Genomic DNA, 26,105 nt, shown 5'->3' with positions numbered 1-26,105 from the left:
TTTAGTGATCTACAAGCACACACCTACAAGGTTACAGGAGTATTTTAGTGATCTACAAGCACACACCTAAAAGGTTACAGGAGTCTTTTAGTGATCTACAAGCACACAACTATAAGCACACAACGTGTCGCTACGTGCGCCTTGTGGATTGGCTATTTTCACTACTTCTTCATTATTACTTTCTTATATTTATGGAATTTCTTGGATTTGTTTGTTTGTTTTTAAAATGTATAAAAGTAGTTAAAAAAAATTAAATGCAGGAAAAATAAATTTATTTTTAGTCGAGTCGTGATCGTGACCCATAAAAAACGTTCTGTGATCCACAAATGGATCCCAACCCACAGTTTGGGAAATGAGCATTAGTGAGAACAAATTAAGATAGGTTGAAAATGGGTGAAACTGATTCTGATGGCGTATTACCTAATTTAGTAGGGGACCCCCCTGGAACCCCCTCAAGAGCCCACTTTGAGAACCACTGGGTGGTAACAAAAGTTCCTCAGGCGCCCCCCCCCCCCCCCCCCCCCCACCCCACACCCCCCTCCTCCCTCCAACGCCTGGAGGAAAGCTTCTCTCTCATATACCAGCAGTGACGTGAGCCAACTTTACATCAACATGTCATGATGCAAAGTGGAACCACGGTGCCGCACATCAAAGGAACATGTTTCATTATTCATTAAAAACATAAAAGAGGGTGAATTTTGTCACACAGTGTGAACCGCATGAACCCTAGCATCCCTATCCTGGGCACGCCATGTTCCGTGAGCTATTTTCGGTGAATAAACTTGCTGTAGATGGGAAGGAAAAAAAAGAAGGGGCCAAGTACAGACCCCCGGGAGACCCCAGTCGATGAATTATATATGTTTAACTGGTTAATATAAAGTGGCAATCTGGAACTTATTTTGATGAAATGTTGCATTTATATAGAGCCTATGCAAGGCATTTTAAAACGTGCATTGCTTTCACACATTCACATACTGACAGCAGAGGAAACCATGCAAGCAACCAACCAGGGGAAAAGTGTCTTACTCAAGGACACTTGGATACAGGCACAGGCAGGCTGGCTATAGTATACACCCGGGTTAAAAAGTTATTTCACCCCATCAATTGAGTTTTCCGGAAAGTCGGAACTACAGACATTTGTAGCATTACCTTTTTTTGATACTATACAGAAAGGTAACCCACTTTTCCCTCAACACCACTATCTAACAAAACAACACTTTGACAGGACCAAGTCCCTCAGCTCGTGCAGTGAGAGGAGGGGGAGGTCTCAGATGGTACAGTACAGTACAGTACAGTAAGTTGGATAATAATAAAACTTTGATAGCCTAGTACAGTGATTCTCAACCTTTTCAGACCGGGACCCCCAAAATAATCCTATTTGAACTGGGGACCCCCACCCTGATGAGCACTTGGAGTTGTAAGACTTGAGGCATTACATTTTGCTCTATCAAATCTCTTTGACAAAAAATAGCCAATCTACAAGCTCACAATGTGTCGCGCTGCGACGCATTGTGAGCTTGTAGAACTGCTATTGTTCCGCCAACAGGATATGGATGTTGTTGGGGATATATTGATTATCACGATAATATCGTAAATCGTAATGTCTTTGATCACAATAATCGTGAAATGCCATTTTCATATCGTCCCATCCCTAGTTACGCGCGTTGTTTTGTCACTGTGTTACTGTGCAACGCGTTATTCCCTGCAGCGCTGCTTTTTGACACGCACCCTGCTTCCTTGGAGCTGAGCATCTTGGCCCAGATGAGGTCGGTGTCGATGGGCTCCTCGCGGGGGTTGGTGGCGCTGACCTGCAGGGCCAGGGACTCGCAGGGCGCCCCGGTGAGCGTGGCCAGGCCCTCGATGGCGCGGCCCGCCTGCAGGGCGAAGTAAGAGCCGTGCAGCTTGGCCAGAGCCTTCTCTATCAGCGCCACCCACAGCTGTCTCCTCTGGGCCTGCAGACACAACACCAGGGGGGGGACATTCTTTCATTTAAGAAAATTATTGTTCTCAAAACTTTTAGTGCCAAGGACCCCCAAGTCGAAACATATGAACTTGCGGACACCCATTTGAGAAGATTGGGACCGCCATGTAAGAGAACATTTTGACAGTGTGGCTCTATAGCAGTGATTCTCAACCTTTTAAGACCCTCAGATATGCATTAGACCACGGACCCCCATTTCATACCATTGAGAGTGTACCATCTGAGAGTGTACAAATGGAACCAAATGGACCCGTAATTACGAGTCCATTTGGTTCCATTAAATTAACAAAATAAAGTGTCTATAATAGTAATTGCTACATAAAAAGTAACATTTTTAATTAAATTCATTAATTCAAGAGATACCTTATATAAATTAAACTATAGATAACATCTATAGATAATATCTCTTAAAAAAGTACACGCATGCATGTCCCGATGAAGCCGGTCAATTTGACATATGGTCCAAGTGTGTGCCACCAAAAATGTGGGAGGAGTAGGCGCGGCAAAAAAAAAGGAGACAATGGAAGATGGAATAAAGTCGTCAAAGTAATAGTCTGGTTGCCCTACAGGGGCACAGAGGCGTCAATTGGGCATGGCAAGGTATGACAGCTGCCATACCTTGGCTACAGGGGGGGGGGATTAATGTACTTCTTAAAATAAATTCATCATGCCTGTTGCCACGGTATTCGCGTCATGTTGCCATACCTTAGCTTTTGCTGAACTGATGCCACTGCAGGGGCAACCACACTAATAATACACTAATAATAATATTCAAATACAAATGGTCCCACCTGGGAGAAGAGCAGGTGTCCGTTGTGGTCGCAGGGCAGCATGTCGTCCACCAGCACCGTGGTCCAGGAGCCGTCCTTACACAGACGCACCTGGTACGCCCCCTCTGGGCACAGCTGGCGCGTCACCATCACCCGCTCCACCAGCTCCGGCCGCTCCGCCAGCACCGCCAGCGCACTCAGGAACCTGACAGTGTGAGATTTGGACAGCAGATTTTGAGGTAGGTTTATTTTCCTCCATGCCTTACCCTTTATCCCTAAACTCCTTTGCCTTTTTTTTTTGTTTTTTTTACAATTTTGAAAAACATTTCAAAATACTTCAGATAGCCAATCTACATCACCCTCCCCTGTGCCAATGTTGACACCCGTGCCTAAGGTTGCCTACCCATCATAGTTTTAGTCAATGAAATTGCCACTGCTATAGGGGTTGCACTACTAGGGTACAGACAGTATGTTAGAAACGATTAACTGTCAAACCTAATCTACCTGGAAATGAGACGACCGCATCCTGCTCTAGTCTATGGAGTTGTCTTTTTCAAAGAAACACCGTCCAGGGAAGAGTTGCTGAGGTTGCACATTGTCTTTTCATTCACTTCACCCATGCGGTTCCACACAGTAGTTCCATCTGCGAGGGAGTCGCCTACTACTGTTGGAGTGGGCAGCTTTTGCTCAAGGTCACCAACCCTCGCACTACTGAGCATTACTAATGCATGGATAGCATTCATGATATTTGATTTTTGTATGGGACCTTAACGTTTTAATCTTTAACTTCTGATGTGTCAGCCAGCTCATCTACCAAACATGCATTCCTAAAATAAATTCTGTATTATCCAATGAAAAGGGAATCTCTATTAAAGTGCAACGTTAATACTCAAATGTATTGAGGATCACAATCAGCAGCATACTTATGTTCTGTTTAGTACAGCAGTGAATGCAACCAAATCAGATAATTCCTATTTGTGTGAATGATGAATTATTGATTATAAGTATTTTTTTAATTTTAATTTTATTTTTATTTTCTTTGGGGGGTGGGGGGGGGGAGTCTGGGCTCACCAGCAATTACCCAGAAGTCCCTGCAGGATGTCGGAGGGGCGAAGCGTGCGGAACACTGACCACCTCACGCCACGGTCTCTCGGGTTGGAGTTGTTTATCTCTTGGGGACGGAGCCACTTTTTGACGCGCTGCTGTACCCCGTCATCGTCAGGGAAGCCCACCGACTTGGGGCCGGGGGGAAAGCTGTCATCCACGAACGTCACCGTGTTCTGGGGGAATCCGTTTAAAAATGAATCAAGTGGATTTGTGTTACACAGACAGAAACAACAATGAAATTAAAGGCATGGTAGGTAACTTTGCCCAGTATTTACACAAAACCAATAAATACATCCTTTGCCAGTCATCATGCCACTGGGTGGTGGTGTTTACCAGCAATTATTAAAACATTGGTGCGTTTTTTCGTTGCATTTTGGAAATCTAAAAAGTCAGTTCTAACCAAAATGGCTGTTATCTCAACGTTTTACTCGCAACATAATCACTGTCGGGCAGAAACCTCATATCTCCAAGTTTCAAATGTGTACGTCTTTTGGTAAAGCAAGGCCCTGCTTCATCATACAGAACTGTTGCACAAAACTAGTGAAAACAGCCGATCTACAAGCACACAACGCCTCGCAATGCGAGGCGTTGTGTGCTTGTAGATCTGCTGTTTTCACTAGTTTAGTACATTTTATAAAGGATAAACATAAAACCAATGGTTTTGAACATACAAGGTTTCCACCCGACAACGACCATAAGGTGCTGGGAGTGAAAATTATAATGTAGGGGTGCCTCGGATTAAAACAATATTCATGGGGTGCCCTGAGACAAAAAAGTTTGGGAACCCCTGGTCTACTGTACTGTGTGCACCAACCTCCCTGCAGAAGCTGACAATGTTCTCCCACAGCTCCTTGGCCTCGCCCTCGTCGCTCTGCCGCCGCGCCTCCACCAGGACGCTCTCCTTCCTCCGGAGCCCCACGGTGGCGCCTGCCCGTGCGCGGCACCGCTGCGGCGTGTGGCAGGCCACGCAGTGCTTGGCCCTGGCGCCGTTGATGAGGGTGCACGCCGGGCACGCCCACGGCTGCTGCTGCTGCTGCTGCTGCTGCTGCTCTACCCTCCGGCGTTGGGCGGCCGCGGCGCACGGCGGGAACGCCCTCGACGCCGCGGAGAGCGGCGCCGAAGGCGACGTCTCTTCCCTGAGGACGCTGAGCCTCCTGCCGCTGGGGATGGGACGATATTAAACATGTCATATCACGATTGTTGTGACCAAAGAAATCACGATTTACGATATTATCGCGATAATCAAAATATCCCTGACATCCGTTATCCTGGGGCGGAACATTTGCCAAAAAACAGCAGATCTACAAGCTCACAAATCGGCTATATAGAGAGCAGGGCAGGAATTTCATGGAGGCCATGAAGACCATGGCCACCGTTGCCCCTCAGTTTGGCCTTGTGCCCCTAAAAAAATGCTATGCCCTGAGGCCATAGTGGCCTTAATGCCCCAGCTGACTGTACCACTTTCTCCTCTGTCTCTTTTTGGTCATTATGTAGACCGTAGACACCGGTGTCTCTTTCTCTTTCTTGTCATGTCTTTTGTTGAGATTCTGAAATCTTAACTCCCCCGACTCCCCATCTTTAAAACAATCCAGTGACTGGTGCAGGGCTGAGCGTGGATCAGATTGTAAATACCATCATTTATCTATTTCACTGCAGCTTAGGTTATCACCCCTAACCCCTAGATACAACAAATTATTTCAATGGACTAAAATCTTGTTTTATTTGATGACCTTCCTGCCCTGGCATCTGGCCTTTGTGCCCTCAAACAATGGACGTGCCCCTAAAATGACGAAATTCCAGGCCTGGTAGAGAGTGAAAAAAAGACTGTATCAAGTATGTATATTATAAGTACGTTTTACCATTAGAGGGTTTAAATGGTACTGGCTATGCAGCTCGGCAAATAAAAGGTGAATTGATCCCAGTGCATGACGGAGGACAATTTCACGATAAATGTAAATCTCCGCGATACGATTATCGTGAGTGTTTTTTTTATCACCATAAACGATAATATCGCTTATCGTCCCATCCCTACCTGCCGCCGGGTGGAGCGTCCTGGGGGGCGGGGGGGATGTCCGAGTCGGCGGCGTCGAGTGGCGACGGGGGCGGGTGGGCATTCTGTGATTGGTTGAGGCAAGCCGGCGGAGGCGGGACCTCTCTGCGGCTGCAAGGCACCGGGTTGTTCTGTCCTGTAGAGAGTCAGAGTCAGACCTTAGGGTTGTTCTGTCCTGTAGAGAGTCAGAGTCAGACCTTAGGTGGATATTCTTTGTGCAAGTTCAACCGTCGGTAGTTTTCAGGGACGAAAAAGGGAGAGATGGAGAAGGAGAAAGCAAAGGAAAGAAACAAGTGAAAAGAAAAATCTAAGATGTGTAAATGTTTCTATAGCATAAACAATTTGAGGTTAGACGTGCAAAAAGTAGCAACTATGTTCATGAGGTTAGACCATATAGAGTTATAATATATCTGGAGAGTAGACTGCCCCAACCCCAGCTATTCATTTCAATGAAAGCTGCTCACAAGCGCATGAGGCACCCGGAAGTACCTCTACTTCCTGGATTGGCCAGCGTTGGAGCCAACCGAGAAGGCGTACTAGTGTTTCAGACGATAGAAGCATGGCAGTACATGTAGCTTGAGCTTGTAGATCTGCTATTTTTCTCTCCCCCCATTTCCTTTCAGTCTACTGTCCTATCCAATAAAGGCATAAAAAGCCCAAAAACAAATCTAAAATATATTTTGTAGAATCGGCCTCAGGTCTTAACCACATTTTCTACCAGGTAGTTTTTATAATTCAGAAATTCAGAGTGGATTCAGAGTGGAATTCTCTACCATTGGTCTGAATGGAAAACCAGATGTCCGGGTGGCCTCATCTCATCAAAGTGTTAATGGGTTCAGACATGTTGTGCAAGAAAAGTAGCAGGTATGTACAGTACCGTACCTGCTATGGAGGACATGCCAAGGGCTGAGGGGGCGGGTTGCTGGGCGGACGGGGGGTCCGCAGGGAGGGTCTCCCCTGCAGCGGAGATGGACAGGGACAGCAGCGAGTCCTTCTGCCGCAGCAGCATCGTCGTCGCCGACGACGCCGTGGCCTGACCCTGGACCACCGGCACCAGCAGGGCCTCGGCGGGGATCTGGGGGAGGGAGAGCTTGCGGGGGCCACCGCATGCCGAGCAGGACATGGAGGTGGGCGTGTTCCGCAGGGTGCACCTGTCAGGACCAGAATTAAAGCCCCTTGAGACGTTGGAAGGCATCTGTGCCGCTTTAGGTTTTAACCCGCTTTAACCGTAATAAGAAATAGCAAATCTACAAGCTTGTAGCGTGCTAGGAGCTCGTAGATCTGCTATTTTTGAAAAATCATGGAAATCATGAACATTTTCCAGTTACTCTATGATCAGTTTTTCCACGTATGCAGAACCTGTGTGTGCGTTCATAGAACAGTAGTACATATGTACAGTAGAATTACAGTAGAATTTGAGAACTAGACTTTGTAAGGAATCATTTTCCTGACATGGATGGTCTCAGGTTAGAGTTAGGATCAGACTTTTAGAGGTTAGGTTTAGGGTTAGAGTTAGAGTTAAAATGACTTTTATTTCTACTGGATCTCTTTTCCACTAGTCCCTCGCTAACATAGTTTTTATTTGTTAGGGTTAGGGTTAGGGTCAATATAATTAATCTTATAGCTTCGTTTTTATACAGTTTTCGTCAGTGAAAAAAGGTAGTCGAATTTTTTTTTCTCGTAATAGTTATCTGGTTTTTGCTTGTATTTGTATAAATGTATAGTGAACAAAATGTCCTCTTAGTAATGGCTCATAGGAGGCATAACTAGGCTATAAAATGGACAAAACAGTTCAGTGTTGTAATATTGTCTATTACACACCGGGGACAGTCCCACGCCAGGCTCTTGTTGTCGACGACGCCGCCCTCCGATTTACGTCTCTCCTGGCTCTGCTGCCCTCCTCCTGCTGGTGAAAGGTGGGACTGCAGCTTCAGGGGGCTGGAGCAGCTGATGGAGCGCCGAGGACTGGGGCTGGAGCCATTTACAAAATGTAAAGCTGACGATTAATTGTCATGCAAATAATAGTGGTTAACGATTTGTATTGTGTTTCTGGTGTTGGAAACATTGAAATGTCATGAATATGTACATTTCTGTTTGCGCAGGGCAGATTATGATGAACTTAAAGGACAACTTTTTTTATTATTTAGAATTACAGACTTTTACTTAAAGGAGCTATAGTCAACTTTTTCTTGAAAAACGGATGCTAAAATAAAAATAATGTTTCGAAAATATTTTATAAAAAAATAAGCTTCATATATGTGTTTCAATTAAAAAATGACCACAAAAAGCGTAAAATAATGATAAAATAATCATTTTGGCCCTTTGTTTACATTTACAGGGCCCGTACTTTGTTTACATCCTAGTCTGTAGACTAGGATGTACACCTACAATGAAAAAGTTGACTATAGCTCCTTTAAGTTTTAACACATTTCTTACCTGGACTTTATGATTTTGTTAAATAAGCCTTGCCTAAAACGGAGATCTCCATCTTATCGCTTTTTTTTAATTTATTTTTTAATCAGCGTATTAACACATATGGTGCCAACCCCGAGTTTCCCGAGTTTGTATTGGTACTACCGCTGTGCCAACCCCGAGTTTCCCGAGTTTGGGCCGTTTTTGAAAAAAAAAAAAGTTTTTTTTTTTTCAATTTTTTTTTTTCAAATTTTTTTTTTGGACCTCCAGAAATGTATTAGGCATGATCGCGATCGCATATTTGATTATTTCAAATATGGCAGCCATGTTTGTTTACATCTGAAGAAAACATAATGGCTGATAAATCATGAATGCCTGAACGGATTTCCAAGCGGATTTTTTGTTTGAAAGCTGTGAACAGCATCTACACACGTGGTGCATCATCTAGGCATGGGCGTGCACTTTTTACACAATTGCACAATTACATGGAAGTCTATGGTAACCATGGCAACGCGAGACATTGAAGAGAAAAAATCATTGCAACATAAGTGTTAAGATCGCGGTTGTATACCGTTCGATCGAGACTCGGTTGCTAATGGTTGCCAGGAGACGAAATAACCGGGAAACAAAACATCCGTTCCCCATCCGCTCCCAACTGCAGAAGAAGAAGCACGCTTTCCTTCGATTCCTCCTCACACACAGTAAGGGTGTAGAAAGCACAGCAACAAATCGGAGCACACACACGTGCGATCGTCCTCCAAAAACACAGTAAAAACACTAAAAACCCTGGCACAGAAATGGATAAAAGTGATGAAACGGAGATCTCCGTTTTAGGCATTAAAAAGTGTTAACAGAGTATTTCTGCATTGCAGTATTGATACATTTACTTAAGTAAAACATTTGAGTACTTTTTCCACCACTTCTCCTCCTCCTCCCCCTCCCTGGCTCCGGCGCTGCGGGGGCGGTGCCAGGTCCAGCGGGCCTCGGCGGCGGGGGGCGCCGGCCTCTGCCGCGGCGCCTCGCAGATGGAGCAGCGGGGGGCGCCGGCGGCGTTCAGGAACGTGCAGCAGACGCACGGCCACTGGGTGGCGCTCCGCATCGGCACGGAGCCCGAGGAGAAGCTGTGGGGAGAGAGAGAGAGAGACAGGGAGGGAGAGAGAGAAAGTTGTATTACCTGCGCCAGCGTAGCACGCAAGTACTACTTTCAGTGCCTTTAGCCAAAGGGGGAGCACCGTTCGTGGTGGCGTCACCACCGAAAAGTGCGACCTGATATAAACAGGGTTCCCTCAGGCCGTGACCCCCGAAATAATCATATTTGAAGAGAGTTGAGGAATTTTGTATAACACGGTTTTATTGTGATCTACATGCTGCATGTAGATCTGCTATTTTCACAATTTCTGCCTCTAATATTTGACAATGTGGCCAATGTTTAATGTGTCATTTCAGTATTAACAAAATCAATAACGAAAGACAATGCATAGTTATTTTTTCCAGGACCTTCCAGGACCCTGGATCAATTCCAAAACGTATCCAGTACTGGAAAAATATTTTTCTAATTTCAAAATATTTCCACCAGTGTCTACTGTTTACATATTGAAAAAGACAGAGGAGAAATTGGTACAGTCAGCTGGGGCATTAAGGCCACTGTGGCCTCAGGTCATGTCATTGGTTTGAGGGGCACATGGCCAAACTGAGGGGCAACAGCGGACATGGCCTTTGTGGCCTCCATGAAATTCCTGCCCTGTATACAACTCAAAATACACTTGAAAATAGATAAAATAACGAAATAATTAATTTATCACAGTTACAATTCATTCAATTTCAAGAAAGAAACTATGGAAAACACATGCACGCACGCACGCACACACACGCACACACACAGACAGACAAAAGAGAGAGGTGACAACATCTCACATTTGCAATGTTGCTGAAAAGCACTATTGTTGTCATACGATGATAAATTAGAGAAAATAACCTTAAACTTTGCTTTTAACATTTCTGAAATCTCACTTTTGATGACATTCGCAGAAGGGAGCATTGGCAGGTAAAAAAAGAAGAAGCCAGGGACGACGGTAAGTGAAAATGAAAAGTGGGACACGTCAGCATGTCACTGTGCTTATTACTGTAGGCCGGTGGCAGCTCAAAGACCTTAATGAAACTGCTGAATGTGCCAAGGCTGCACAAAAGCTGCGCAGCATAAAGTGTGCTTTGAGTGGCCGCCTCACAGCCGCTGAAACGCTGGCCCACACACAACAATGGATTATTAACATCTTTCACGCTCTATGCTGATGTCACCGTCATACTAAATATAGCCTGTACTGCATGTACTATGGAGTGTAATGTTATCTGATGGGGGGGCACTTTATAAGTAACACTGTAATCCTCTTAAGATTGCTTTCCTGCATTGTGCATAGAAAGAACTACATGTGTCCAGACCAACTGACTTGATGTGTGTAAGTGTGTGTGCCTGCGTACAGTATACATAAGCATGTGTGCGTGTGTGTACGCGCTTGCGTGTGTGTGTGTCGCGATGCAACGCATTGTGAGCTTGTAGATCTATTTTCTAAAGATTTTTATACATTTGAAAACTTGGTAAATTTGACATTTCTCTAGTCTAGGCTCTCTAGGAGCACTCTCTACTTTTGGTACTCAAGTACATTTTTATACCAATACTTAAAATACACAAGTGTTATTTTATTTTAGATTTTTTACTTTTACTACTGTACATTGTCGAATTGATACTTTCACATAAGTAAAACATTGTGAGTAGGCCTACTTTTTCCCACCGCTGTGTGTGGGTGAGTTGCAGTTGGCAACTCAAGACTCTAGTCTCTAGTGGGGCTGGCATGAAGCCGCACTCATCATCAACACCTTCCTATCTAGTTTACTGCAGTCTGCTGTGCAAACCTCACCAACCTGGCCAGGTGTTCCTTTGATGCAGGCCAGAGTTATTTCTTTCCCCCCAGTGCTATCTTGGCATGATGCATAAAGGCCTCTGTGCTGCTTGCATTGTCACAATTTGTGTGGTACTTCTGTCTGAACAGCACAGCATAAAAATCACACCCAGTGTGAAGTGAGCAGTGGCTTTGATGAGTACTTTTCTTTGAGCTACATAGGCAAAATTAATTGTGGTAAATTGATTGCAAGTGTGGTTGCAGTGACGCGAGTCGCGAGGAATCCCATGGGGGAAAAATGTTTCTTTAAGCAAAACATGTTTACCTATTTTTCTCCCTGGCGCCAATATTTGCCCAGTTTTCCCTATGTATTTCTTCATGTACAGTATTCGCTCTTCTTCATGTGGGAAGCCATTTACACTCTTGCAATTCATAGGTTTATTTATAGTAGAACGTTCTGTTCTTGATGAATTCTGTCTCGCCATTAATATTACATATTTGTATTTGCCAGACCCATGAAATGGGTAGGCCTACATAAGCAAATGTCGGTCTGTCCGGGTTTTCTATATAAAGGGTATATATGATGATGACATGATGATGACATGCCTACAAAAGGCATGATGTCATAAATGATGATGACAGACAGGGGGTTGGCAGAACCGGGGTCTGGCACAACCAGGTTGACCTGGTCTAGTTTATATGTGTGTTTGTGTGGGAAACCATTTGCACTCTTGTAATTCATGGGTTTAGACAAGATAGAAAGTTATGTTATTGTGATGTCACTCACTGTTGTCATTATATTGTCCAATCAGAAAAGGGACAGAGACTCTTGGGGTTACAGAAAAAGTTACAAAAGAAACATCCACTGAACTCAATAAACAAAAAAGGTTAACAAAAAAACAGGTTTACTTTAGGTGACATCAAAGTTCTCCACACTAACTAGAGGAACAGTGTTAAATCACTGTGCATTCATTTCAAGGCTGCTCAACAGCGCTTAGTGGTAGGTTGCTGTTGCGGCCGTGCTCTTACAGACCGTGCTCATACAGACATACAGTACGCACAAACACACTCTGGTCACTTGTTGGAGCTGCTGGCACCGCTCATAAACGTATTCCATAACGACTGTTGCTATGGAGACATTCTATGTCCGGGCTTTCTTCCAAGAACCAGTCAGAGAAATCAATACCATTTGATTTAACGCAGCACGCTGTGTGTGTGTGGCAAAGTGTGTGTATGACATCGATGACATCATTGGCCCCTGTCATCTCTCAGCATTTTCAAATGAACCACTTAAGCCCTACTCTACAGTATATCGTCACTGTCGGGCAGAAACCACTTAATATCTCCATATTTTAGTATAATTATAATATATATATAATATAAGTATTTCTTTTTGTAAATGAATGCCCTACGTGATCATTTGCATCACACAAAAAACATCAAAAGTAGCAGATCCTCAAGCTCAAAAGGCTTGCAACGCACTTTGAGCTTGTAGATCTGCTACTTTGGATTCTTTTGAATTTGAATCCTACACAGTTTTGTACATACAGTATGAGGTTTCCACCCGACAGAGTCGATACACGTCATCTACTTTGTATGCTACTACACCATACGGCAAATAGCTTGTAGATCCGTTTCCACAGTGTTCAGTTGCGAGCAATAGAAATGGACCAATGAGATTCCATTTGACTGTTTGCTTCAATAAATACTTAGATGACAAGCGGGCCGCTTTGCATGTGCAACGTATCACAAGGTGGGGGGTGTGTGTGTGTGTGGGGGGGGGGGGGGGGGGGGGGGGGAGTGTGTGATGTGCATCAGGGATGTGTTAGAGAGGCAAGGGCTGAATTTTTTAAAAGGGCAATAATATTGAAAATAGCCGACCTCCAAGCCGAGAGCACTATGGTATGTGTGTTTATGTGTTGTCACTGTGCGTATTTGTATGTCTCTCCGAGTAATCGTAAAACTGCTGTCAAAGCAAACAAGCACAAAGCTTGTAACTCTTTCATATTTGATAGGTCAGTGGACGGAGGCCGGAAAGGTGAGACAGAGAGTAGGGGAGTGACATGATGCAGCAAACGGCCTGGCCGGGCCCGGGAATTGAACCCGGGGACTCGCTGTCAGACATGATTAGAGCCTATGTGGTGCACGTGCCCTAACCACTCGGTTATCAGGTCACCCAGGAGCCTGTAACTCTAAACTAAAGGTAGAGGTGATGACGTCACCACCCACGTACACGGATCTGTATGTGTAGCTGACGGGAAGCACTTCCGTAATCGAGAGGAATGGTAGGTCTGAGGCAATGCATTCACGAAAGTACGATTACAATGACATGGTTGTCGTTGACAGATTTGGAAAAATATTCGGGGAGTGACCTCCTTGGTCTACAGGCAGTGTGCACAAACAGGTAGGCAGGCAGGCGGACAGACAGACAGACAGACAGACAGATTGGGGGCACACACAGGGCGCAGTGCGTAGCTCTGTCGCCTCACAGCTAATCTGGGTTCCCAGAATGTTTTCTCTTTTTGCCACTAGGGGGCGGGGAAGGTCCTGGGTTTGATTCCCGCTGGGGACACTGTGGGCGCTGGGGCCGTGTTTTCTCCTCCGCGTCATCAGTGCCCACACCCTAGGTGGGGCTGGCGAAAGGGCCTTTCTGTGTAGGTACCCTCACAAAAAACATGCAGTAATCCTGGTCTCTATACTGCCTCCCCCTGGGGAAAGGAACTAATTGGAGTAACGTGTTTCTTCTACGTGCTACGTCCAGCCGGGGAAACTCCCCCCTTTCAGGTGAAAAGAAGCGGCTTGGACACCTCATGCATAGAAGGATGCATGAGGTCAGTCTGTCGTTGGCAGAGGGAGTGCAGCATCCAGGATTACATTAGACAATTGACACCGCATGAAAAGAAATGGTTTACAAAAATCGTGGGCTAAAAAATATATAAAAAAAAAGAGGACAGATCTGACAGATCGACAGACTGGGGGTGAAAACATAATCTCTCGCCCGCCACCCTCGGCCCTTAGCATCCCCTCCATAGCGGGAACAAACTTGCTTCTTGTTTGCACCTCAAGTCTAACCTCATGCCAGAGATATAAGGATTGGAGAACTCAGAGTCCTCTATGACAATCTCCCCTTTTCTTGCTGACACGGGAGGGATGGCTTGTACCAGACTATAAAGTATACACTAAAAGGCAGTGAGGCAATGATCAGGGATTCCCCAGTGGTATTAGGTTTCCTGTCAGTGAGTAACCCGACTCCTGCACGGCACCAGAGCAGTTACACTGGCATAAAAGGGCAGAGGCAGCAGAAAAGACCCAAGGTCTAATAGAGGATACAGGATGAACGCACTGGTTCCCAAACAGTGGGCCGGGGCTTGGGATGGGACGATATGAACATTTCATATCACGATTATTGTGACAAAAGAAATCGCGATTTACGATATTATCGCAATCATCAACATCCATTATCCTGGGGCGGAACATTTGCCAAAAATAGCCAATCTACAAGCTCACAGCGCGTCGCAACGCGAACGTTGTGAGCTTGTAGATCGGCTATTTTTCGGCAAAGACATTTGATAGAGAGTGGAAAAAAGTAAATCAAATCAATTACGTATAGTACCTTTTACCAATCATAGAGAGTTTAAGTGGTACCAGATATGCAGCTCGGCAAATAAAAGGTGAATTGATCCCAGTGAATGATGGAGGATGATATCACGCTAAATGAAATCTCCACAATACGATTATCGTGAGTGTTTTTTATCACGATAAACAATAATATCGCTTATCGTCCCATCCCTATTTAGCCGGGACCCAATTGTGGGTCCCAATTGTGGGTTGTAGATCTGCCATTTGTGATTCGTGATACCATTTACACATTTGAAAATGTGTGAAATGGGACTTGTTCATAAAAAGAACTTTCTACTTTTGGTACCTAAAGTACATGTTGATACCATTACTTCTGCACTGTACAAAGTACATTTTGAATCCGGACTTTAAGTCAAACATAAGAGTTCAACACGCCACTCACGCTCAACGCGTTTACGGAATGCAGTTGATCAGTGAGACACTCACATCATTGTTGTTATAGTTATCTATCTAGTGGTCATTCTTGTGTCAGTTCGTTGTATTATCGCCTCCGTCAGACTGGAAACCTCATATTATGTTCCAAAACTGTTAAAAAACTGTTTTCAGGATTCAAATTAAAAAATAGCAAAGTAGCAGATCTACATGAAGCTCTAAACTCGCGGATCTGCTGCTTTGGATGGTTTTGTGTGACGCTGTAATGTGATCACGTAGGGTGATCTGATCATATTAATGATCGAAAATCATTGATCTCCTGCATTCAGACTCAGACGCCACATTAGCGCCTCAATGCACCTGTACGGGATGCTCTCTATCTCTCTCTCTCTCTCTCTATGAATAATAAGCTATGAAATGCAGCAGATGTTTGTCAAAACGCAGCTGGCCCCGCTTCCTCTTCAAACGGGACTCAAACTGAGAGATGCCTACACTGTAAAAATCCTGTGCTAATTGCCGACCCTATTTTTGGCATGTCATTTTAGGCAGGAATTCTCAAAAATAGCTCGGCCTACTGTACATTATGCTATCCTTTCGTAATGCAAAAAATATAGAAAGCATCAAAAGTAAGAGATCTAAAAGCTCGAAGCGTGGCGCGAAGAAACACGATTTGAGCTTGCAGATCTGCTACTTTTGATGCTTTTGATTTTGAATTTGCATCCTGAAAAGTACAGTAACAGCTTTGGACAAGAGGTTTCCACCCGACAGGGACGATATGCTGAGGTGGCACGTTTTGAGGACATACTGTAGATGAATGGGACAAATATACTGCTGGGGGACACTCTGGGAGACGGGGATGTCCCTACTAAGAACACAAACAAATTAAACATTCTTTAATCCAGGGGTCTTCAACGTTTTCAGGCCGGGGACCCCTTAGTTGAGAGAGAGATGAAGCAGGGACCCCTACAACCTGTTCAGAGATTCCATTTAGTTTCATTGTTTGACGGCACAATCATCAGTGTATTTTGGATTCATGTCAATTTGTGTTTTCAGATATTTAACCACTAGAACTGTCAATATTTAGCTTTCAGTCTGCTCTTTTTCCCATCTACACCAAACCTCTTTGGCCAAAAATAGCCGATCTACAAGCTCACCGTTGTGAGCTTGTAGATCTGCTATTTTTGGCTAAGTTCTTAGAATATGGACACTAGGGTTTGAGTGGTTAAATATAAAAAAAGAGAAAAGAAAAAAACTTTCAATCACTCAAAGATTTGGAGGACCCCCTGTAGTAACTCTGAGGCCCCCATAGGGGTCCCGGACCCCCTGTTGAAAACCCCTGCTTTAATCCATTCCTGCTACCTTACAATGATTGTAATCACGCAGACAGAAACACGAGACACGTTTGGGGCTTTCTCTCATCAGGGATATTACAGTTAACTAAAACTAAGACTACATTTAAAGGGATCCCTGGCTAATTATACGACAAATATGCCTTAATACATTATAATTGTCCTCTATAACTACAAAGTAAAATTAAAAACACCTTAAATATTGTATTTCTTCAAGTGGATGACGTCATAAAACCATGTGTGGTCTATCCCTATGGAATTTATGGCATGCATGTGAAAATAAAAACAAACGTAATATTTCCTATGGTTAATATGCGCATCAAATCAATATTTCAAATGTGTGTGTGTGTTTTTTTTTTTTTTTTTTTTTGCACATGCATGCCATAAATTCCATAGGGATAGACCACACATGGTTTTGTGACATCATCAACCTGCAACAGGCATTTCCCCTTTTGAGTGAAGGATTAGCTATTTCTAGAAGAAATACAATATTTAAGGTGTTTTTAATTTTACATGGTAGTTATAGAGGACAATTATAATGTAAGTATTAGCCAGGGATCCTTTTAAAACTAAAAGGGGAAACATGATGTGAAAAAGTACAGAACACTTTTATGATCAACTGTATGTCTTTTTTTCCTTTTCTTTTTTTTTTTTTAATTTTAGATTTAGTTTTTGGAACATTTTAGATTTTCTTTGGAAAATGTAAGAATGCTTTTGGGGAAATGTTTTTTCAACATCTTCGCCTATAATGGCAATATAGGGACGTCGGGTTGAAAGTAATCTATATGTACAGTATTATGTACTGTATACTGTATGCATACGCAGCATATACTGTACATACTGTACATAGATAGAGAGCACTCTTCCTTGTTTATCAAGCATACAAGCTGCCACTACAGAAGTACAACTATGGTGTCGTGTGTCACGGCTTGTTAGAACAGCATGTCTTCATCTATTCCTATATTCATATCCCATATTGATCACTTCTGTATCAATCATTACTCACATAACTTCCAGTCAAGTAATAAGGCTCGTGCAAAGGTATTATATTCTCTCTGTGTGTTTAACAATAAGTATCAAGCCATGTGATACTGTCTTGGTGTCATCTTATTCTCAGAGATAGCTGCTTGCTTATAGCAGTGGTCCTCAGCGGGGGCAGGGTCTCGAGATGACAGTAAAGTGGCAATTTAACTTTTTAATAGGCTACCTCATTTTTTTTAAAGAAAGCTAAGATGGGGGGTCCCCAGTTCAACTATGATTATGATGGGGGCCTGAAAAGTTTGAGATGGGGTCCCTCTTAATACCCCCGGAGCGTTCTGGGGTATTAATTTGAGGGTCCTTGACTTGAAAATGTTTGAGAACAACTGAGTGCACAGAGGAATAAAGCCATATTTATATTTAGTTGTGCACTGAGGTCGCCCACGAAAGATAGCAGATCGACAACTCACAATGCGTTGCAGCACAAACCCAATGCACTTCACTGCACTTCACTTTCAAATACAACTGTGGTAGCAAAATGCACCAAAACTAATGGTGATCGCCCTAACCTCCCTCCCACACACATATACAGTAGTTTGTGTTTAAAAAAACACACTAATCCCCCCACGCATATTGCAACAAACACATACAGTATGCCACATAGTAGTGTCTGCTATCTACAGTATGTACAGTACATGACACACGCATGCACGCACAGTCGCACACCCACACACAGTAGTAATTGATAGCGATATGCTGCTGCCTCTGGCTTGTCACATGCTTGTCATTAATTAATATAGGCTATTCTTGAAGAACAATGCTACTGTAGCCCCCATCTATACTATAATTTTGCAAATGTCTGTCTGTCTGTCTGTCTGTCTGTTCCAGCGTTTCTCCTCGGTGGCTGGAGCAATTGATCTGAAATCGCATCACCATCAGCATATGAACACACCTGACATAACTGTGAAGGCCGTTTGTCACTTTCACAAATCGTATGCTGTATATTAGCATTTTTATGCTGTATCTACTATCTATTCTGCATCTAGCATGAGGCACATCTATTCTGCATCTAGCTTGAGGCAAAATGTTTAACCAGCTCTGTCGTTTCTCCTCAGTGGCTGGAGCAATTGATCTGAAATCGCATCACCATTAGCATATGAACACACCTGACATAACTGTGAAGCCCGTTTGTCACTTTCACAAATCATATGCTGTATATTAGCATTTTTATGGTGTATCTACTATCTATTCTGCATCTAGCATGAGGCACATCTATTCTGCATCTAGCATGAGGCAACATGTTTAACCAGCTCTCTCTGTGTGTGTGTGTGCAGGCAGGCGGGTGTGTGCGCAGGCGGGTGGGCGGGCGGGCTGGGGGGGGGGGGGGGGGGGTAGTGGGGGGGGGGGGGGGTAGCCATTAAACGAAACGGGTATTTCTTACATTGATGCTCCTACATATTATCATGCAAGCACCAGTTAAAGTTACTTTCCATCCCTCATATACTGTATGCACAGTGCACATCCCATAACCCACACACTGCACATCATTTTGGAGCTCATATCTTTGAACGGGTAAGGGCTAGTAGTTAGTAAAGCCATGAACCACCCCACAACAGCCCTTGCCCTGCTAATCAGGCTCAGCCCTATTGGCACAGTGGTTTGTGCGTTGATATGGTGAGTGGGAGCCCCAGGTTCAAGCCAAGCTTCAGCACATCACTGCAATCTCTATCACAACTAGCAGCTGAACCCATTCTGTGTGTGTGTGTGTGTGTGTGTGTGTGTGTGTGTGTGTGTGTGTGTGTGTGTGTGTGTGTGTGTGTGTGTGTGTGTGTGCGCAGGGCGTTGCTGAAAAAGCGCTCAGCATACCATTACCTGCCCTGGGTAAATAAAGGTTAGAAAAAACAACAACAACACGCATACACATAAGCACACACTCTAAACATCAATGGCCTGGCAGAACAGAAAGGTCTTAAAACAAGGCCCCAGTTCCCACCGATGTCAGGTCATCAAACATAAAATTTTCTGAATGTCTGTCTGAGTGAGTGAGTGAGTGTCTGTCTGTCTGTCTGTCACAGCGTTTCTCCTCAGTGGCTGGAGCAATTGATCTGAAATCGCATCACCATTAGCATAATGAACACACCTGACATAACTGTGAAGCCCGTTTGTCACTTTCACAAATCATATGCTGTATATTAGCATTTTTATGGTGTATCTATATCTATTCTGCATCTAGCATGAGGCATATCTATTCTGCATCTAGCATGAGGCAACATGTTTAACCAGCTCTGTGTGTGTGTGTGTGTGTGTGTGTGTGTGCGTGCGTGCGCGTGCGCGCGCGCGGGCGGGCGGGGGGGGGGGTCTGGCCCTGTTACAGATGTTGTCCAAAAATCATGCAGATCGGTACACAGTATCTCTATAGCCATTAAACAAAACGGGTATTTCTTACATTGATGCTCCTACATATTATCATGCAAGCACCAGTTAAAGTTACTTTCCATCCCTCATATACTGTGTGCACAGTGCACATCCCATAACCCACACACTGCACATCATTTCGGAGCTCATATCTTTGAACGGGTAAGGGCTAGTTATATGAAATTTGTTCCAAAGAGTATACATTCACACAGTGGCCACAATCACCAGACCTAGATCTGACTTTAAAGTGTTAAGACTAGAAGGCCTTTATATGTGTACTGTAGGCATGTTTGCATAATCGTCATTATCGTTTCCATGTTGAAAGATGTTATTACATTTTCAAATATAAAAAAAAAAAGAGCGGAAATAGTAGAGCTACAAGCTTACACCGTATTCACTTTGAGACGTGCTGTAAGCTTGTAGATCTGCTATTACCATAGTTTTTGAATTTTATTTGCAAGTATGAATTTATTAAATGTCAGTAATGTTATTGTATATTTAACTTTTGATTACAAAGCATAAAAAGCAAACTGTTCCAATGTCCAAAGCAACAAAAACACAATTAAATCGTTAATCGCAATTATCTGTGTGACAATTCATCGTTAAGTAAATGTTGTAACCGAGACAACCCTATAATGTGTTGATGTGAGCAGGTCAGAGATGGCTGGCTTTGGGAGCTAGACCAGTGATTCCTAAGCTTTAATTGAATTCCCCCAGTTTGTTTGGCTTCAGTGTCCCTTCCCGCACAGGAGACCCGCGCTCGAATCTCAGGGAGTTACATTGGTACCGCAACCCCCAAGTCAAAGTGAGTGTATCGGAGAACCTCAGATTCTCTGCCTGAAGACCAAAACAGTTCTCGGGAACGCATAAAAGAGGACGTTTGTACGTATAATGAAGCAATTCCGTCAAAAACCTGACGATCCTGTTTTATTGTTAAGGGTTATCCTTTCAAGGTAAACAGTGATCGCCATGTTGGCTTGTGGTGGACATTTCTGTCAAAATTCCATTTATTGCCACGGACATACAAAATGAGCGGAACAATAATATTACCAGAATATAAAGAGCTAGCCCAGAATGACCATAACAGGTCTGTAACAAATTTGGTTCCATTTGTACACTCTCAGAGTTAAGGGGGTCCTTGCAAATAGAACATTTGAGAACCACTAGCATAGTTAGACTCCTATCTTGCCATAGTGTGATATAGTAAATCAGTGCCATACACATGATTTACTAGAAAGCCTAGTGGAGACTTGACATGCAGTAATTCACCCTTTGTCAAGTCCCGCCAGTTGTCCCGCCCCTCTTCACACCCATTGGTTGCTGTGTCTTGGTGGGACACTCGGTGGGACACTCCATCCACTACCATTTTAATTCAGTTGCTTCGTATTGTTCTGTGTGTTCAATTCTAATTTCAAACTTGGTTTCAGTAAAATGGAGCTGCTCAGTGGCAGTCTAGTGACTCAGCATGTTTTTAAATGTTTTTATTTCTCAAAAAAATATGTTTTAGCAAAACATAAAAAAGGAGGAACCAGGGCGGGACAAGGCAGATAGGCCTGCTGGTTGGTCAGTCAGGGACCAACCAGAAGGCTAACAAAGAGTGAATTGGGTCTCATGATCAAAATAGGAATATTGCAACGGTGTGTAAAAAAAGAAAATCTAGAATTTGCCACGGACAAGACCAACAAGTCTTTGCCACGGACACATTTGTCCATGTACTGAATGTGACAACATCAATGACCCCTGAAGGTAAAAGGCCGGTAGTTACGGTACCTTCGCTCTCTGTGCCTGCCGGGGGTCCGGGCCAGCTGCCGGGGTATGAAGGTGCTCTGGCTGCTCCTCAGGCAGCCAATGAGGGGCGAGGGCGGGGCCACAGGACCGCGGGGCGCCGGCTCCAACTCCGCCTCGTCCACCAGGGAGGAAGTGGAGCTTCCCATGGCTTCCGATGACTCCACCAACGTGAGCGTCGGGGCCTCAAAAGGCTGCTCGGCGTGGAGAGAGGGAGAGTTAACATGGAGGTGAGTTAGTACTGACACCGGTATACAGGGTATCGGATTCGGAAACAGGGTATATATATCCATCCGCACGCGGTGAAATCATTTGTGTTACTTTGACCAGAATCTGGACCCATATACAGTAAGAACAAAATGGGTCCAGATTTTTAGAACATATAAGAATGAGACTGAAAAAAGGGCCCCTGATTCCCACACAACACAAAAATAGGCCATTTAAAACTGAGAATGTCATTGGTATATATCAATCATTGCATCAAGGAACTAATAAGGAGCTAATTTTGAAACGAAAGGACTTGACAATGAGAGGTGTCAAATGTCAATACTTCTTAATGTAATGAAAATAATGTACAGTATGCTCTATACATTACAAGTTCACACTGACGATTTAACGGTGCAGAAAAATTATATTCTGAGGGCCATGTCAGAAATCTAATTGCTAAATTGTGATTATCCTACTTTCACCACATCTCTTAATTATTAAGTAAGTAAGTAAGTAAGTAAGTAAGTAGCCTTTGGAACCAATGGCTCCTGAGCCATGATGAGGCCCATAAGATCAGGTGCCTATCTCCTGTTTCTGTAGCGCGAGGCGGCTTGATGTACATGGACATGTATGTCCATGTAGTATGTCGCAGGCCAGGGACCTAATCCATCCGTTGATACCACGCACGTTCACATATAGACATCAAAGGAGCCGCAGCCCTTTTACCCGTCTGTAAAAAGTGCCCTCTCCAGACCATGAATGCTGTTTTTACTATCGTGAAAGAAATGCAAATGCCCTCTGTCCTTGCCATACCTGAAGGCAGCATTCAAGAGAATAAATAGCCTTGTCCAAACTTTCCTGAACTTGAACGCATGCAGCATCTTATGTTGAAAGAATTGCCCTCTCTGTGTAGAAATCCATGCTCTACGCCACAGCTCCAGTATTCACTTGATTATGCTTAGTTTAGTGTGGTGACAAGTACCGAAAATAGCCAAGCGCGACGCGTTGTGATCTTGGAGGTCTGCTATTTTCTATATTTTCACCAAAGGCCCTTTTAGAAATGTCAGTCCCTGCCTCTGCTGTAACATTCTCTGCACGTCCCTGGTTGATACTGAGCGCCAGCCAAGCAGGGAGGCATAGGTTACCATTTCTACAGTCTTTGGTGTGACATGGCCGGCGACTGAACCCCGACCTCCCAATCTCAGGGTGGACACTCTAACCACAAGAGCACCGTGCTGGTCCCCCAGTTAAGGAAATCAATTAAGCGGGACGCTTAATGAAATGAACTCATAAAAAGCACCGCTCACTTCACACTGGGTGTGATTTTCTTTTCCTTTTTTATCTTAGTAACATCCTCAGTGAAAAAAAGAGACACAAAGCGGATTATGGAAATGTGAGAGGCACATATTTTGCACGTGACATTGCCACCAAGGTTGCCGCCGTTCCAATGATCAAGTAGCCCACACACACACACACACACACACACACACACACACACACACACACACACACACACACACACACACACACACACACACACACACACACACCACACGAACCTTCAGTGCTGCATCTGTAGGCCTATTGTATAGGGAGCTAGGGGAGGAGAGGGCTCGCACTGCAGTTTTGCCCTTGAGTATAGCCTAAAGGACCCAAATTCACTCTATTGTGCAAGGTAGCCTACAACACCAGCTTTGAGATGTCACACTAAAAAAGAAATCAAACATCAAAATGAGAGGGTACAAATAGAACCAAATGGACCCCTTTGTACACTCCGTCTCAGTCAGTTAAAGTAACACTGAAATTTTGGCTGTGCAATATGACCCAGACACATACACATTCATTCATTCACAACCCAAACCTTGTGAATTATATATATCCCATCACTTCAACAATCATGCATCACTTTCTTTCGCGAGTGTTTAAGCAAGTTCAACACAGAATAATAGTCTATATTTAAATGGATATATTTCCATGTGGCTGCATGCATTATAGGCTACAATGTCATCAATTTAATGCAGATGCTTCTGTCATCTTGGTGGAGAATGTTTTACTATTACTAAAGTAGCCTACTCAAATGTTTTACTTAAGTAGCCTAACGATATCAATACTGCAATGTAGAAATACTCCATTGCAACTTAAGTAATGTCAATACTCTAGTCTAGGTAGACATATGTGCATAGGGCCAAAGTGGTTATGGTAGCCTATGTTTTATAATAGCCCAGTAGGCCTATAATTTATAGGCCTATCTGCAAAGTAACTAGTTACTAAAGTTTTCAAATAAATGTAGTGGAGTAAAGGTAGGTACAATATTTGGATCCGAGATCAGATGTAGTGGAGTAGGAGTAGCCTATTGGAAATACTCAAGTAGGCTACATTACACACATCTCAAATGTGTACTTAAGTAGGCTACTGGCTACTTAAGTGAATAGCCTATACTTAGTTACTTTCCACCACTGCCGGTCAGAGCTGCTGATACAGTAAGTTTCGAATAGACACTTCAAGTACAGTAAAGCCTGCATGTGCGATTACATTACACCGACGGTCGCTCGGTGGCTGCGCTACAAGGACAGTGTTTCAGATGGTTACTTACCCCCGTCGCGGCTATAATACCCTTTCAACGAGGAAGACCAGTGTCTCGGCAGTCCATACTGTAGGCTAGATGATCATATAATGATGTGTAATATAAAAACGGGCTGGAATGGATGCATTTACGCTGAAGGCAAGCGCCTGATGTGCACCGTCACCGCTGCTGCTCCATTCTCCTCTGCTGCTGCCCTTAGAATAAAGCCCTAGAATTTAGGACGGCTTTTGCGCGTCTCGTGAGGGCCAGTAGGCTACGAAGTACGAAACGAAACGGGTGCCGAGGTGGGTGGGGGGTAGTAGTGTATTTCGCATCGGAACGGAGCCGGTAGGTAAGCTGCCAGCCTGAAACGACCTCTATTCTATTCTTTAAGCCAAAACAGACAGGCAGGCTGCAGGCTCGGGTCACTAAAGGAGGATCGACGCCGCCGGATCGAATTCCTTCGCTGCCTGCCGGTGCTGCTGCGCTGCATGCCTGCATGGTCGTCAAACGTGTTGGTGGAGATAGGTTGGGTTTGTGTGTAGGTTGGGGCCGGAGGGGCACGTTTCGTTTTCACTAAATGTGAAAACGCACACAAACACACACACACACACACACACACACACACACACACACACACACACACACACACACACACACACACACACACACACACACATCTTTGAATTGAGTTAACAGGACCCCAATGTAAACAAGCAAGCCATGGGCTTTCTTTAGGCTACATGAGACCTTGTAGACGTATTGTAGCCTACTGTACTTCCCTGCGCGTGTCTATGCAAACTGTTAATAAAGTTTTCAATCAATCAATCAATCAATCAGACAGACAGACAGACAGACAGACAGACAGACAGACAGACAGACAGACAGACAGACAGACAGACAGACAGACAGACAGACAGACAGACAGACAGTTCTAATGTTGTCTGCTCACTCTTTGAGTCCTCACTTCAAATGTATCTGAATCCTGTATGAGTTCTCTCTCCTGATTGGTTTACCTAATACCTGGAGAGACGGAGACCCCAAACACTCCATAGTAATTACTATCAGAATGTAGAGCCATTTAAGACTTATTGTCTCCACCAGCCGAAGGCTGAGGGAGAGTATGTTTTCCCCTCCGTCCGTCCGTCCGTCCGTCCGTGCGTCCGTGCGTCCTCGCAGTTTGTGAACAGCTAATCTCAGTCACCGTTGGCCCGATCACTGCCAAACTGAGCACACACACTCCCTGGATGCCAATCTAGAACCTCTGCCCCACATTTTTCAAATCAGCCTCATGGTGGCGCTATAACAGGCCGATTTGTGTGGCCTGGTTGTTACCAGCTAATCTCCGGCGCCGTTGGCCCGATCGCTGCCAAACTGAGCACACACACTCCCTGGATGCTAATTCAGAACCTCTGCCCCACATTTTTTAAATCAGCCTCATGGTGGCGCTATAACAGGCCGATTTGTGTGGCCTGGTGGAGACCTGTGCTCGGAAGAGCACTGCTTCTAGTTTTAACTATAATAGGTTCAGAAGTTCAGTATTTGTAGTGCACTGGCCCGGGATGCAGTCTGAAGAAAGACAA

The 26,105-nt window shown here is 44.2% G+C and overlaps 1 protein-coding gene across 1 annotated transcript in view; it reads right to left on the bottom strand.

Moving 5' to 3' along the window:
- LOC308282678 (calpain-15-like) overlaps positions 1 to 21,901 on the bottom strand; it is a gene marked incomplete at both ends in the record, with an annotated part of 35,438 nt that extends 13,537 nt beyond the window's left edge. Inside the window, 9 exons of the mRNA XM_080723068.1 lie at positions 1,729 to 1,952; positions 2,773 to 2,956; positions 3,823 to 4,031; positions 4,673 to 5,018; positions 5,891 to 6,044; positions 6,791 to 7,059; positions 7,730 to 7,879; positions 9,241 to 9,441; positions 21,738 to 21,901. Of these exons, the coding sequence (XP_080579194.1) occupies positions 1,729 to 1,952; positions 2,773 to 2,956; positions 3,823 to 4,031; positions 4,673 to 5,018; positions 5,891 to 6,044; positions 6,791 to 7,059; positions 7,730 to 7,879; positions 9,241 to 9,441; positions 21,738 to 21,901 (1,901 nt within the window). The remainder of the gene's footprint in view (positions 1 to 1,728; positions 1,953 to 2,772; positions 2,957 to 3,822; positions 4,032 to 4,672; positions 5,019 to 5,890; positions 6,045 to 6,790; positions 7,060 to 7,729; positions 7,880 to 9,240; positions 9,442 to 21,737) is intronic.
- Positions 21,902 to 26,105: the final 4,204 nt, after the last annotated feature.

Source organism: Nannobrachium achirus (assembly GCF_963921795.1).
Source record: "Nannobrachium achirus genome assembly, chromosome: 4".
Taxonomy (NCBI): domain Eukaryota; kingdom Metazoa; phylum Chordata; class Actinopteri; order Myctophiformes; family Myctophidae; genus Nannobrachium; species Nannobrachium achirus.
This window is presented reverse-complemented; position numbering and strand designations above follow the sequence as displayed.